Source organism: Anarhichas minor, unplaced genomic scaffold, assembly GCF_050575085.1.
Source record: "Anarhichas minor isolate MPS153535 unplaced genomic scaffold, ASM5057508v1 ptg000027l, whole genome shotgun sequence".
Taxonomy (NCBI): domain Eukaryota; kingdom Metazoa; phylum Chordata; class Actinopteri; order Perciformes; family Anarhichadidae; genus Anarhichas; species Anarhichas minor.
In genome coordinates this window covers 9975053-9991491 of record NW_027466473.1, presented here as the reverse complement: position 1 = coordinate 9991491, position 16439 = coordinate 9975053, and the positions used below count along the sequence as shown (strand labels likewise).

Here is a 16439-nt window from a genome sequence, read left to right as displayed (position 1 = left end):
GCCTCTGTCAGACGTAGGCTGACTCACTAGATTGGGTCCTGCCCAGGTTTGGGGTCTGGGACAGGTGTGAAACATCCTTCTTGCGGACTTCACAGATGGACTTCCTTCGGGCCTGCACCCCTCGCATGGCCGTCTTTATCTTCCTCCAGCCAAGGTGGTTGAGCTCAGCCAAGTTGAGCAGCACACAAATGCCGCTCACTGCAAACATAAAGACCAGAAACACGGTCTTTTCCGTGGGACGAGACACGTAACACTCCACCTCCTTCACGCATGGGTAGCGATCACACTCAAACATCCCTGGCACATTGAAACCGTACAGGAAGTACTGGCCAGCCAGGAAGCCGATCTCCAGTGCGTTGCGGAACACCACCTGGATGACATAGAAACGGGAGATGCCTTCCTGCCGTCGCACTTTAGCACTCTTGTGTGTTTGAGGGAGCCCCCGGGGTCCATTGGGGATCTCCTTGACCTCCAGGCAGTCATGATCCTCCTTACTGCTGTCGGGGTGCAACAGGATGCCGTTGATGTTGCGAGAGTGAAGCTTGCGAGCGTGATGGTCATGATGGCGGCCGTGGTGGCCGTGACCGTGGTGATCCATGTAAGGATGCAGGAGGGAGTAGCTTCTGTCACGCGCTTTAGCAGACTGGTGAACAGAATATGTGATGAAGCACAGGCTCGGCGTGCACACCAGGATGATCTGAAAGACCCAGTAGCGGATGTGCGAGATGGGGAAGGCCTTGTCATAACAAGCCTGGTTGCAGCCGGGCTGCATGGTGTTACAGATGAACATGATTTGCTCGTCCTCGTACACCTTCTCCCCCACTATGCCTACTATTAGGATACGGAAAATCACCACCACTGTCAGCAGGATCCTGCAGAGAGACAGAAGGAGAAGGAAAGGGCAGGATGGGGAGGGGTTGAAAGGGAGACAGGCAATATCAGTTAGTGAGGAACAAATGCACAGGCTCAGGAAATATCTGGGTATGATTCTGACAATTTCAAATTGACTGCAGGTCTTGGTTTAACATAATGTGAATGCTGATTGGATGCTGCTTTGTTTGTGTTGTACGCTAAAACAATTTCAGGGCAACAGAATGAAAACAGTTTTCAGGCAAGCTGTCGGACCGAACTATGTGCCTTTTGTGTGTGCTCATGGGTATGTTCATGCATGAATGTGTGTGCGTGTGTGTGTGTGTGTGTGTGTGTGCTTGTGTTATCTCACAGCTGCCGTGACAAACAACACTGTAGGATGGTAGAGGTGAACTCTAGACAGCGTGCACACATGAGCTGACTAATCATAAGAGACTGAAACAGGAGGGGTCGTCGGAAGGTAAAGGTGATGTCACACTCATCTTCGCTGCTGAGCTGAAATGGAACAGCACGCACATGGGCACCAGTGTGAGTGACTGCACATATATGCTTAAACAGGGATTGCCGTTCACCAATCCATGGAAATAAGGACTAGTGCCGTAAAATGAATTGTTAGTATTTGTCCGATATTATTTCCTGCTGTCATCGCAAAACTCGTCATCGTTGCAAAGCTATTTAACACATTTTAACGACCTCTTTTTGACATCTCTTCGAGGCATCTCCTGTTTTCAGTGACATGGTAAGAGTGCTGATTATTAGCAGCATAGTGCTGAAACATACAGGTGGCATCTTCTTAAAAACTAGTGGGGACTTCCCGATGAGGCTCATTAGTGCATCGCTGCAGATAGAGAGAGCTGTGTCCAGGGGCTGGAGGATCTAGAGAGCAGTGCGGCTGCTTTTCAAGGCCTCTGAGAGACCGGTGTGCTGTACTGTTATCTTCTGGTGTCGATCCAGCAGGAGCACTGCGGAGGAGGACTGGGGCTTTAGTGCTGCACTGTCAGCTCTTTCTAATGAGCGAGGAAAGCCTGCACATCATGGGGCTCCCTGGTATTTATGCCACAATGCAGTGGATGTGCACGCTCCCTGCGTGGCGGAGCCAATTACTTAGAACACACTTGTTTCCAAGCACAAGAGGGGCCACCCAAGGCAACAGCAGGGACAGAGATAGATGGGAGTTGGCCCCAGGTGGGTTAGAACAACTGGGGTTTAATGGCGGCTATAGCACGTATGACATTGGCCTTTAATTCAAGTGATGTAACATAAAACAATTCCTGTGCATTTTTAGGTACATCAAAAGTTGGTCTTTGTCAAATGAGACTCCATAGTACAGCATTTAATTAGGCCTCAAACATTCCCACACCCGCTTTCCATGGCCAGTTACCACAGCAACCGGCGACTTTGTGAAAGGTAAGGAGTTAAAAGGGTTGTATAGACACAAAAGGTATGATGGAGAAAAATGAATAAATTGTGAGAAAAAATGTATTTTTTTCTTGGGGAGGGAACAAAATAAACGTCTTCCAGTGGTTCAGGGGTATAGCAGAGGAATAAGTGATGGCGTGAAACAGACCTAAAATAGAACAGGACTGCTGCAGGACTATTCCTGCTCCACCTGCGAGAGCGTGCCTGTGTGTGGGTTTTTTGGGTGTGTGTGTGTGTGTGTGTGTGTGTGTGTGTATGTGTGTGGGCAAGACAGACATGAGGACACAGAGACAAAGAAGGAGAGTCAGCCATGTGTGTGACTTGTGCAAAATGGCAAACATGTTCGGTCGTCAGTGCTCGGAGCAGCTGTGAGCACATATACGCTACACTGACTTTCAGTATGCTCGGAAATACAACAGAATAAAGCTGCTCTGCACCTTTGGTCTTTTCAGAAGTGAAATGCGGGTGGTGTATGTGATTTACATTCAGTCACTTTGTGATCCTCCGCTGTGAGCCGATGTATCTGCCTCCACTGCGGGTTTGACAGCAGTAGATTTGACCAAAGCGCTGATATTGATGGTGCTCTGCACCACAAGGAGTCCTTTGACGCATTCTGCTCAATGAGATAGAAATCTGTGATCGACACTGCTCATTTATATGCAAATATTTGTTTAGGAAATACGACTCATGTTCAGTGTCAGTGTGAGAATATGCGGCTCTGGATGCTGATTTAAAACGATATAACAGGATAGAAGGCAGCTTGCAGACCGTCTGCATTCACTGTCTGTTTCTATTCGAGGTCTGCTTCGTCTCATGCCAGTAGTAATTACTACATCATAATAGCATTAACTAAATGTCACTAAGTCTGCCTGCTGTCCACATCTCTGTATAGTGACACAAGCTCATAGACTGGACAGGTCTCTCGTGGTAAAAAAACAAACGTGTGTCTCAAATACTTTTTATAATTCAGAGACTGAGCATTTTTTATTTACTGATGTTGTAATGGAACTTCTGTAGATGATATGTTGTTATATGTTCTCACTCATTAGCAGTGGATACTGTCTGTCCTCTATCCTTATATGTACACAACACTGTACTGTATCTGAGGCTTGCTCCGAGTTCAGGTCCATTGAGGTTCATTTTTGCAGACTTTTTATGTATACATTCCTGTTGTTGTTTAGTGTCTTTTAACTGTCTTTAACTTACTCCACATGCATGGCATCCTCTTTCACAGCACGTACTCAGCCAGGAACCAGAAATACCAGAAAAATGACACATTTAAAGGTCCTAAGAATATTGTTTCTCTAATCATGCACACCAATACAGCAGAAAAACCAAACTTAAGACATGAAACTATGATGCAGTCTATTTACAAGTAAAGCAATTTTATCGTTTTGGTGTCTTTTTCATTGAAAGTCTAAAAGCAGCACATCAGCACTTTCAACTGGTTTTCCCTGCTTGGCGCTACACATATGAATAAAGTTCAGTTACTATAAATAAAACATGCTCTGTGTACACACCAGTGTTGGACACAACCTACTGATGTGTGGCGTTCTAATTGAGGGCCGGTGAACCTGTGTCTCCCCAATGAATGAGACAGTCTGCAGGAGTCATTGTGGAATCATTGCGAAATTAAACATAAACCAAAAGTAACAACGCATCTGGATGCCCCTCATCAACTTGTTAAGACGAAAACGTTCAAGTTTATTACAGGAAGTTGCCTTCAAAGGTGGAGACATTCTTCACTGAATACCAGTGGAGAGACGCTTTACCTCATCGCATGGACAACTGGCACCATCGTAATTATAAATACATAACTCCTAATTCTCTATGCAACCATGTGTAGATTGTGACAGTGGTGATTAACAACAAGCTGTTCATGGCGGGCTCCCCTTCCATAGGTTTATTTCACGCCATGTGACCACTGCAGCTTTATTCACCTTAACAGTCAGGATTTTCAGACGTACTTATGGACTTTCCTGAGATAGCAAACTTTTCTAAAGTACTGTACTGCAGATATTGCGTCTATACTTGTGTGTTGGGCAGATTTATGTCGTTAAAATTTCCAAGACATTGCAAGTATTGAGTGTTGTGCTGTGTGTGTTTGCAAGCTTGTGTGTGTGTGTGTTCGTGTCTGCATGTGTGTGTGTGGTTGTGTGTGTGTGTGTGTGTGTGTACACTTCTGCTGGATAACAGGATAATCAGCACGGGCAGATTGCTGCATTAGCAGAAAATAGTGGACGAAGGTTATCTGCAAACATCAGTGTTTTAAGTGCTGCAGGGTAACGAGCCAATACTGTACGTTAGGGCAGATTGGGACTGGACAGCCTGGACCTGCAGAATATTCAGTACCCACCATAAGGATGAAAAATATTTTGGAGTATCTCAAAGCCGAGGGAAGAATATCAAGATAAGGCTGAGTTGATTAAATGCAGTGCATTCTCTATCTATCTCATGGTTCCTTTAGCATTCATCCGTCACCACTTATCGCCTCATTTAGCCGCCCGCTCTCCAGAGGACCTCCTTTCAGACCAATCATAACATTCTTGGAGACTTTCTAAATCCCTGACACTGTGCAAGCGATCTGATAAGATTTGGAATAAAATGAATCGAGTCTGTATCCCTGGATTGGGCTCACATGTGAAAGTCTTTTTCAAATTTTAACAATTTCCTTGTCCTGCATCAGTGACAGCTGGTTTTTTCATAAAGTGCAAAGATCAACAGAGCTCACAGACAATCTAACGTCGACGTCTAGAGGGACGACGAGAGGAGGAAGTAAAGACAATGACGTGATACTTCGCCGTTGTGTAAACTGATGTGTATAGGCAGCTGATTGACCTGTGAGATTGCAGTGTAATGGTAGCTGCTCTTCTGCTGGTGTGTCGGCTGGACATGCAGGCACTGTCTCTCCCAGAGGCTTTTACACACACACCCACACACACACACACACACACACACACACGTTCATTCATACAGCAGCTGCTGTCGCCAGCCTCCAGGGACAACAATTGCCTCGAGCACAACATCAGATGCATTGGGAAACACACACACACACACACACACATATATATTGTGAATATAAATTAGCCTTTAAAGTATATGAGTCAACACATATAGGTACACCTACAGTGAGCAGTCCTCTGAAGGACTGGCTAAGTGCAGTGTTATCTGTAGAGAGACCCGGAGTAAAAATACTCTTCCCGCCCGTATGCTCTCAATAATAAGCTCCACTGATTGCTGATGGCAGCACATAATGAATAAAGACCTCACCAGGCATAGAAATTAGGCAGCTTAATTATCGGAGTGCAGACATTTCTTCCCACCCGCTCCTCATCTACTGTTCCTCTCTCAAACTGTTTTAATAGTTGCCCACACGTATCAGGCAGACTTGCATGACCGCCTGAGGTGCCACTGGGAGCCGGCGTGACGAATACATTAATATGAAGCTAAACTTGTGTGGTGGTTCACTTACTTCTGTCATCTTCTCTAAATACTTATCAGCGATAATTTTACTGAGAGTGTGATACATAAATGGTTTAAAAATACTGTAGGCCTCTCGCTGATATTTATTATTTAACACATAAATCACAGAGGTCTTTTCAAGCTGGGAACTTCCTTTGAGCCACAACATGTGCAGAAATGTAATTATCATCAGCTCATTCAACAACTCTGAAGGAAATGACTTCCAGCTGCTTTTCAGGAATAAAGGAGGAAACAGAAGGAGATGCTTCAGTTAACTGCCTCAGATATACCTAGGCTGAGGTAGACATAAACAGGTTTTGAGTTATGATAATGCCTCACAATGAAAATATGCTAATATCTTCTTCTTCTTCTTCTTTCTAAAGCTAAATTCCTTTGTCGAAACAAATAAATAACACAACCATCGCCCGAAGCTGGAGGATTTTCTGTTTGAAGATATTTCTAATAATTCATTGCACAGCCTGACCATGTGTGGTGATGATGCCGGTGTATGACACAGGCTTCTTCCATCCCGTTTGTCTTTATGCGTCTAAAATGTCCCCTTCATCTGTATTCCAGCCAAAATAGATTTAACCTGATGCCTTTAACAATTTCCCACGTGGTCATGAAGAGTTGCTAACAATCCCACTTTGACAAATAACCAAACTGAGCACAGATTTGTCTGAATTGATGTTATGAATTTATGATTCAAGTGAATGGAAGACTTTGTGGGAAATGATATATGTTTTCCAGCTCCTTGGAAAATGTGCTGCAGACCCTATAGGAGTCATATATAGTCCCCCTGAACCGACCAATAGACGATGCGAATACAAAATGCTTCCCAGGTGAAATTAAAGTTTTGTTCTGTTTAAATTTTTAGGCTTTATTTTATTTTATCATGAATTTCCCCTCTTTCATTTGTGGTTAACTGGAATTACATGGCTAACCTCACAGTTAATTTATCATGACTGCTGGAGTTGTTGTCGTGATTTATTAACAAGTTTACAAGTCACGTGATGTAGGCTTTTAGAAGTTGTGGTTAATATTGTATGGGGTGAATGTGATTAAAAAAGCGGCACTCATAAATATACTTTGATTATAAAAAAAAACAAGTTTATCCATCTCCTTAAGCAGGTTTCACCTCCTCAGTCATAACCGTCACTGATTCCACTGACTAGGCTTGGTCCCTCTTGGTCCAGCTTGTTTAGAACAGAGAAAAAGATGGAGGGTTGAAATCTGAACATGAAAGGATTATAATTGTTTTAGTTTTGAATGAAACATCTCTAAAAATCTATCACAATGTATTTTATGTGCAATATGTCATCTGTCAATCACTTTTTCAGGATGAGACAAATAAGCAATGACCAAAGGAAAGCGACAACTACGTCACTTTCAGGATCTAGTTAAAAGTGTTACAATGTTGTGTAAATGTAAAAATCTTAAATAAATAGTTGATTTCACTCCTGACGGTTTCATTGATGTGAACAATTGACGAGGGAGTAATCTTTGCTGCAGAGTTAACCATGGCAACCACAATGTCACAGTCAGGTGTTTTCGTTTCACTGCTGTTGAAGTGTACAAAGCAGCTGCCTGCAGCTGGTTAAACCATGAGCTAAAGGATGGGGACCTGCACAGTTGGGTGATGATTGTCTGCGGTGTCATCACTGGAAACAACCCCGTTCACACTACGCATAGTTTTTTGATCCATCGCTAATATGAAAAGGTTGATTATAATTTTGACAACATGACTCACAGTAGCTGTCATCAGATGTACGGTAAGCTGTGTTGTTACTGAAAATACATCAAGACATTCTGCACTGAAGTGTAAAAGTAGAAAAGGGTTACGGCCACCAACTCACACCAACACCTGCTTATGGGTTTTTCCAACTTTCTGGCAGATTATTCATATTTCTGCCAACGTGATGCAACCTGGCTGTTGCTGATAATTATTGCTAGAACTTTCTACTTGGCTGCAAGTGAAAATGTAAAGTACACTAACACACACTATTAAGAGAAGATGATGCAAAAGCACATTCAGGCACCTGAGGATATACTGCACTTCCCAAATGTAATAGCTTACTGCGTACTATCATTATGAAAAGAACTTATGGTTATTAAAAATGCATTCTGAATTAATGAACTGCTACAGCAACTTAAAATATATGTTTTCATTCGAAATACAAAATTACAGAAAATGTGCAGTCGATATGTTTGCCTCACATTCTCTATTTTTCAGAACAACTTTTATTTGGACTTAATTAAGAGCATGTCTATATCAAAGAGTGCATTTTACTTTCTGATACATGGATTGGTGTTCATTGGACTACAATGATTATTTATTGTTTATTAGAACAAACCCACAGCAGTTCAAAAACGTTGACTGTATTATATCTTAACCACACAGTCAGATTTCTAAGACTCATATCTGTATTTGTTGGAAACATATTTATTCTAAAATACAAAGATTTAAAATCATATCTCTGTACGGTCTACTTGTAGCTGCCTTTATGATCTTGAAAATAGAGCCATTAATCATGCCCCAAAACATTGTACTCTACTTCTGGTTTATGAGAGTTTTGGAATCTAAAAACAGTCTCACAGGCCATTAAAATTAATGAAATTCTGTCCAAACCTAGTTAGGGAATTCAAACATGTAATTGAAACGAAGAACATTTAAGCTATGTATAGGGAAACATTACACGCCCGGTGAAGCTGAAACACACGCCATCAATATGTTGCTGAAATGACTAATAGCCTGTGCTGGATAAACGCTGAGCTCAGCTTTACTGGCAAAATCCCCCTGTCGAACAGTGTAATCAATAACATTCAACATCACGGATTGCTACACAAATAAACGAATGACAACTCTAGATGTGCAGAGAAATGGTTTGATTTGAAAGACAGTCCCGCTCCTCGCCCCAAGGATGATGGATTACTAATCCTGTCAAACGCTGAAATATTGCTTCCATGGTTTTGCTTTGCAACACAATCCTCCCAGGCAATATAGATTTTTTTTACAGAAAGCTTATTATTAATGATACATGAAGTCGACAGGATGATGCCCTCAATTAAAGCAGAGCATTCCTACATCTCAAATTATTCTGGGAGAAGAAGTAGGGTGCCCGTCTCAAAGTAGGAGACCTCCTTCTTGTCCACATCCTGACCTATTTAGGCAAAGTGGAGAGAGCACAAGTACGTGCACGAAAACTACTGGAGGGAACTACTTTTAGGCAGACCGTCTATGTGTTTTGTTTTTAGAGCAAGCAAACAAGGATGCAGATATATTTGGTTTCATCAAACCTTTCAAGACCGTCTATTCTAGGGCTGTTGTTTTTACCACATGAACAGAGTTTAAGGTATTTTATTCACCGCTCTGTCCATTCCATTAAAAGGCTGGACAAATCTTCATACATTTTTAATGAATGACTTGAAATCAGTTGCAACTTACAACAAGGGACACATAACATTTATTAAGATTTTATGAAGTACTTATATTGCTAGTAGTGGGGAGTGATGGATGTTAAATAATAGATGTCAGGAACAAATCAAATAAAAGGTAAATGGATACAGATTTGTTTTACAGTGTACATAAATTATATATGAACAAAATTCGATTTTCTAAAATAACTATTATTCTGATTGAAATGCAATATGATGTAATGCAAAATACATAAGTTCATTACATTATTGACAACAGAGAGCTTTTGCCTCTTATTAAAGGTGTTGTTTATTCAGACATACCTGCACTGCCGTGTTTGCATAGACGGTGATTATTGCATGTCATTTCTTTCAGGATGTCATCGTCCTCATCTCTTATGAGAGCTACAGTGGGAGCATTACATTCAGATGAATGTTAAATTAAAACACACAAAGGTCTTGTGTATTTTTAGAAGTCCTCATCATTGCAGAGGAACACATATTGAGTTTGTGTGTGCAGACTGTTTCCTCAGCAGCAGGGTCAGTCAGCAGCTCCAGAGGAAGGAGCTCTCACACAGATTCTCAGCATTGAACCACTGCAGTGGGGAAACTTCTCTTCCCCCCCCCCCCCCCTCCAAGGATGCCCCCTGTATTCTTTTTGTTCTATACAGCTCACATCCTCTCCTCTCTATTCTTCTATCCGGCAGCCCTTCTTATTTTATCATCCTTAGATCACTCACTCCCGTCCTCCATTATCTCTGCCTCTTTTTTTTTTTTCGCTCTGCTTGTCTTTGGCACTGACCTCACTACAGCATTGCAGTGTAGTGGAAGATGCATCAACACTCTTCCTTTCTTCCTTCCTAACCTGCAAGGTGTGAAACTCAAAACCCAAAGGCTTCGTGCTCTCACAGTTGAACACGCATACAAGCACACCTGTGGTCGGCAAAAACACCTGAGCACCACATGTGTAAAAGAAAATATGTAGTATGTCATATTTAATATTCCGTATGTGTTCGGTACATTTTATTTCCCTTAAGTAGACGTATACAATACATATTTATTTTAGATATGAGACGTTTTCATTTTTTACATACAGGACAGTCTGAGAAACTAAATTAAAATGTTTGTAACTATCTAAAGAAAGTGTTATCTCACATGGAAAAAATGGTCTACCTGGTCGGACGGGATCAACCTAGACAAAGGTCCTCAACATTGAATCGTTTGCGGCGTTGCGTGGACAAGTCTCTGTTTTTGTAAGTCTATACGAGCAGTTGTCCTACTGGATGAAACATGTCTTATGTGCATGATAATGTATAATCTCAAGGTTTTCCAATACTGGTCTGATAAATAAGAATAATAAATGGTATAAAAGTTAAAGTGAATGAATGACAAATGTGACATTTTTAATTGAAACAATACCTCCTGATTCTGCTGTAAAGCGCTACACCAGACCTATACCAACAAACCTCTGTCTGACAGTTCTTACTGTACTAAGTGTGAATGAGTAATTATGTGAACAACATTTTGAGACATATTTCACGACTGCAAATATTATCAAGGCTGCTGGTGTTATATTTTAAACAACTGCGCCAGTCAGTAAATCAACATATCAACAATTTATACATTTTGGTGACAAAAGTCTGGTCTGTAGAAGTCTTTGTGAGGTATGCTGGGTAACAACATGCTGCTTTGAAAGTCAGTCAACACACAGTCTCTGCAAAGAAATATTTGAAAGTATGCAAAATGTACGCAAGTAAGAGTAGCTACTGTACGCTTCCCTACAAATTCTGATTGAATATGTGCAAAAATTCTTTGTGGGGTTGTGTTTTACTACATACACCAAGTATATCATTAGTCCTGGTTGTGTCCTCACCGGTTGGCAGCTTACCTCTGCCCGTCAATAGAAGAAATTTCCATTACTTTTGTCAATTAACACTCTGAGTGAGATACATTGAGACATTTTATAAGCCATACCGAACTGTAAGTTATCTAATGTTGAAAGGTCCAGGGTCATCATAACTGTATATGCAGTCGATTTAGTTTGGGCTAGACAATGAGGTTAGTGCAGCCTTGAAAATGATTTCTCTCACTGAGTGATCATGATTACAGTCATTGGTTATCCATGCACACGCTGTACATCGCCCAGTTAGAAGTCAGGCATATGGAAATCACAATACACAATACAAACACGTTCATCGTTGAATGAGTCACAATATGCAAGCTACCTGTGGGTTAGTCAGAGGCACAGAAGCAACTCTCAATTTGTCTGTCTCTCTCAAAGACCATGATTAAGCTAACCTATGCCACTGCGTAGAGATGGTCCATTTCTATTTTTAACACTGTTATGTAGCCTAGGCTAATTATCTATCCTATGCCAGGGCATAGGTTAGCTTAAAACCTACAATTAAGAAGGAGCTTAATTGTAGCTGGATCAGACAGTCTAGACATCCAACAATGCTATCTGACAATGTCTCATGGTGGGAACTACATCCTCGCCTTGCAAGAGGGTTGGCACTCAAACAGATGACCGACATGCAACCGTGTTCCAAAGTTTTGATGCAGGGGAGACTTTTCAGCCATGGGGAGACATCGCTGTTCTGCTCTTTGGAACCGCATCCTCTGAACTGCAAGCGCACACATGCAAACTCTTTCAAAGAAACTACACACAGGCTGAACATCCTATAGACGTGATGCCATCTAGCGGTTGCTGCATGCTCCGGCCACACCCCGTGAAGTGCAGGACTTCACAGTGCACAACAGTGCAACGCTACATCACAGTTGGTTGTGTTCACAAGTGCAACGGACCACACCTGACCACACCCAACTGGGCTGTTGGGTGTGGTCAGTGGTGCAACAGACTTGAACCTTTCAACCCATAGAGGTCAGTGCAACAATTTTGACTCCACACTTGATTTAGTGTGGAGTTGCTCATTAACAGTCTAGGAGGCATCTTCACAGCACAAAACTGTGCGAGTGGTGAACAATTCTCCAACTTGCTGGTACATCCAAAGACATCATTCTGATCATTTAAATGTTAAGTGTAATTGATTTCCTGACCATGCAGGCACATGCTCAGGATTAGGAATCAAGTCGTTATCTTTAGTAGTTTTAGTGTTATTGCTTAGGTTGTCTAAGAACGTCTAACGTCTGAAAATGCCTGTCTACAGGTAAAAAGCCAAGACCCAGAACCCACTTAATGATAACTGCTACACCCCGACCTGAGGTCTCTCTGTCAACCAAACTGCATAAGAACTCTCCAGTACATTTAGCGAAATATCTTGCAAACAAGCTAGCTAAAGGGACAACATTAAAATCTGCTTGACGATAAAAACAAGTTAAGGGATCTACGGCCTGAGATACTCACAAAATACTGTACAAAGTGATTCCAAAGACAATGTTTCTTGACTCGCATAGCATAGACAAGCAGAGTAGAGAGAGGGAACCTCATTGGAAAGCGGCTAATATTACAGCTAATGCCCTAGGGTCAACTAGAGAGCCTTGTAGGACAAACACAGTCTGAGGGAAGCCAAAACACAAAGGGATCATTTACAGAGCATTTCACTATATTCAGCACAGGAGCAAATAGCTGGTGTCCTGGGCATCACACAAACTACTCACTGTATGAGGAAATTATTTTACTGCTTCATAATGTCATTCCACAATCTGATGTCACCTTGGAGGTTTTCACAGTTTAATCTAGATTCAAATGAAGAACAAAAGCTGGTGCACAAGGAACTATTCTAAATGACTAAATGTGTTTGAGGTATTCAGGGAAACCCTTTTTAATGTTCAGCCAGTGAAGTGCATGATCACCAAATAGCTCAAATTAAGCATATGTAAGAGGACGCCATTACATCTTCAGAGTATTCATTTGACTTTTGAAAGAGGTAGCAGACAAATTGAGAGTTGCCTCTGTGCCTCTGAAAAAAAAACTGTAGGTGGCTTACAGTCATTGAATCATCCAATGATGACCCTGTGCTCACAGGGTATTATTGATTCAGCTGCCAGGACTGGATTTTAAAGCTGCATTAAGTAATTTTTGACCACTAGGGGGCGGAAAGACTCCAGAACAAGTTCACAACAGTTAGCAATTAGCTTATGAAGTTGTTATGGCTAACATGTTAGCAAACAGTTGCCTACTTACAAATCCAGCAGAAACAGAGCAACACGGACATCCCTTTGGTCTCCTTTTTCTGGCCACCTGTTGAATGTAATTCCAATATTCACTGGCATTTAGCCCTTGCTTGGTCCTCCAGCGCATGAGTATTATATCTGACTCTCTTTAGGCTTCTTAAATGTTCAAGTTTCTTCACCAGTTACTTCGGCTCTTTGCCATTTCGCGCTGTACAGTTAGCAAACAATTAGCTTGTTTTAGCTTCTGGCTTGGGAGCGGTGGCCCACGGTCGCATATACGAACAGACATTGTTTTGGTTTTTGTCGCTCTGGACACCAAAACAATGAGCTGAAAATGGTTGATAGCTCCGTAGAGCTTCATGAGATGCTGATTCTCAGTGATACCGGCAATACTACCAATCCCATAAGCAGGAGGGAGTCGCATAATTAATGCCACAAAATATTTCTTAATGCATCTTTAAATCAAGTCAACATGCTCATTTTATATGCAGGTTTTCATTCCGTCTAAGGACTAGACCAGGTGATTTCATCGTTTACGGCACTTTCAACCACAGAGGAAGAACTCACTGAAATGACTTGGTGTAGTGTTTGATTGGAAGGAAAATCTCCATCGCACATGGTTTCAGATCCCTGATCATCAGAAGTTTTGCAATAATGCGGCTCACATCATCTCTGTTGCTCTGATGCAGTTACAATGTCACTGATTTTGAAGGATAAAGTCTAATGGCTCTGTGCACACAGTGCTTAGTGTATTCAATAAAGGCATGAGCCAATTTTCACTCCTTTAACTTGCACACACAACAACATACACACACACACACACGCATACACACAAACGCACAAAATCCACTGGAGCAGAGAGAAGATTAGGCCATGCCCTTGTTGAGGACTACCTGAGGTCTGGGTTAATGAGCCCAGCAGTGCAGACAAATTCTTAATCTGGCTTTGTTTTTTTTCTTTTTTTGAAAAGCAATTTTTGTATTACAAATCCATACATGCGGGTTTCACTTTGACACACTTTTCCCAATGAGCATCCCAGCGTGACATTTGGATTGTGCTTAATGGGTGGAAATATTCCACTTTTGCTTTTAATTAATCACACAGAGATGATGTGGAGCACATTTTTCACACAGATTTTACAGCATGTCTCCATGGCATGTCTCCACTGCTAATCAAACTAAAAGCTCATCTGTTCAACCCTCCACCACAAAACCATTCTCACACCAGATATGAGAAAAGATCAAATCAGACTTTGCAAATAAGTGTCTGCTGATAAGGACAAATTGAATGAACTTGGGTTTTTTTTTTGTCTCAAGTTCACACAGGGTTTAGAGCCATTTACTCCCCCTTTGATTCTCCTTTCCACACCTGCTTGCTCACCATCCTTTCATCTTCCGCACCTATGTTCTCCTCTCACTCCCACTCCCCTCTCCTCCTTCTGTCCTATTGGTCTGTGGCCAAAGCATCAAGCGTTATCTATCAAGGCTAATAGGTATCAACACAGGAACCTCTCTGAATTAACCCTAATGCCCAGTAAAGCCTGCTATTGATCATGCTCAATAAGTTTATCCCTCAACTAGTGATGGCTGTGGAGGACAAGGGTGAGGAGAGCATTGAGGAGGAAAGGACGGGGGAGGCAGTGATGACTGTGGGGGACTGTAGAACAGAGGAGAACACTGGGACAAGCCTGAGGGAGGGGGGGCCAACTGATACAGAATAACACATAGTTTACATAAAAGCACCCAGCTCATCAATTTAAACAAAACCAGAAATTAAAACCTTTACAGTCTTACCTTCCAATCATGGTAGAGTGCTGCTGGACAGCCGCCTCCAGCAGCCTCTCCAAAATGGTCCATTCCCCCATGGTGACGGAAAGGTTGCAGGGCTCTCAGAAGAAACGGGACTTGTGGGGAGCCGACCCCTCTTTCTCCGGCGGACTCCTTCTTCTTCCTCCTCCTCTTCCTCGCAGGACACCGGACTGTGCTCTCGTGGACACTGCCGGCCAGCGGTTGGGGGTACACCCCACCCGGTCCCAAGCAGCAGCTCCCTTTTTGACCTCTACACGTTGACCTGGCCGATCGTCAGCGCGTCTTTGACTGTGTATAACACACAGAGAGTGAGCGTCTTCTCCTGGGCCCGTCCCGCTGTGCTTCTCCTCCTGGCGGAGGAGAGGTGCTGAGCTGATTGCCTCCCCCCTCCTCTCTCCCTCAGTCTCTCCCCTTCTCCCCCCTCCCCTGTGCAGCGATGCTTGTCCTCCCCCTGCCGCACCACTCTGCTCTGCGCTACGGCATATGCTATAGCTCACTGTGTGACAGCCATGATCACCCTCTCTTTTCCACTTGGCTCGCTCCGTCCCCCTCTGCCTCTTCCTCCCCTGTCCCCTGCCTTACCCCCAGGGCACTCCTTGTGCTTTACCGGCGCTCCCTGCCATCAGAGCTGCTCTGCGCTCGTCCTTGCATTGTGTAGGATCTTTGCCTTTGCTGCACCCTTGCTACAACCCAAACGCACGCACACGCACACACCGCATGTAGCTGATCCTCCTTGGCTCACCTCAAGCGAACAGCACTGTAAACACACGCGCGCGCGCGCACACTCGATGACAGCTCTGAAAATCCCACTCTCTCCCACTTCCTACTGAGGACCGCAGATCCACTACAGCACACAAAGCTGCTGCCTGCTGAATGTCATTTTACGGCTGGAGGAATGGTCGCTCCGACAGCTCAGAGCGCTACAAGGACCCATAAAAAACCTGCATAAACACACACACACACACACACACACACACACACACACACACACTCTCTCTCTCTCTCTCTCAGAGCCGCACACGCAAACACACTGCCACCCAGCACCTCAGTAATAAATCAGCTGCCTTGCTGCATCCAGTGAGGCTGAACCGAGGCAGTGTGCTGCAGACCTGCTGTCCTGTGTTGTCCCCCTGGCTAATTTCAGCACAGTCCAATGCCCAGAGTCATGTCTGCTGCAGAGAGCGGGGATGAAAAAGCTCTCCTGAGAAGCCAACTGCTGGGCTCCATCGTCCTGGATCCCTCTCTCCCCCCTCCTCCTGCTCTCCTTCAACCTCCTCTCTCTCTCTCTTCCTCCTTCCCCTCCTTTGCTCACGCTTGTGTGCAGCTCTCAGT

The 16439-nt window shown here is 43.2% G+C and overlaps 1 protein-coding gene across 1 annotated transcript; it reads right to left on the bottom strand.

Moving 5' to 3' along the window:
- Positions 1-7: 7 nt before the first annotated feature.
- On the bottom strand, positions 8-15452 carry LOC142960394 (gap junction delta-2 protein-like). The gene is made up of 2 exons (XM_076102210.1): positions 15093-15452; positions 8-872 (listed from the first exon to the last, which is right to left on the bottom strand). The coding sequence occupies exons 1-2, from the start codon at positions 15161-15163 to the stop codon at positions 8-10; spliced, it is 936 nt and encodes a 311-aa protein (XP_075958325.1). The 5' UTR covers positions 15164-15452.
- Between the last annotated feature and the right edge of the window lie 987 nt (positions 15453-16439).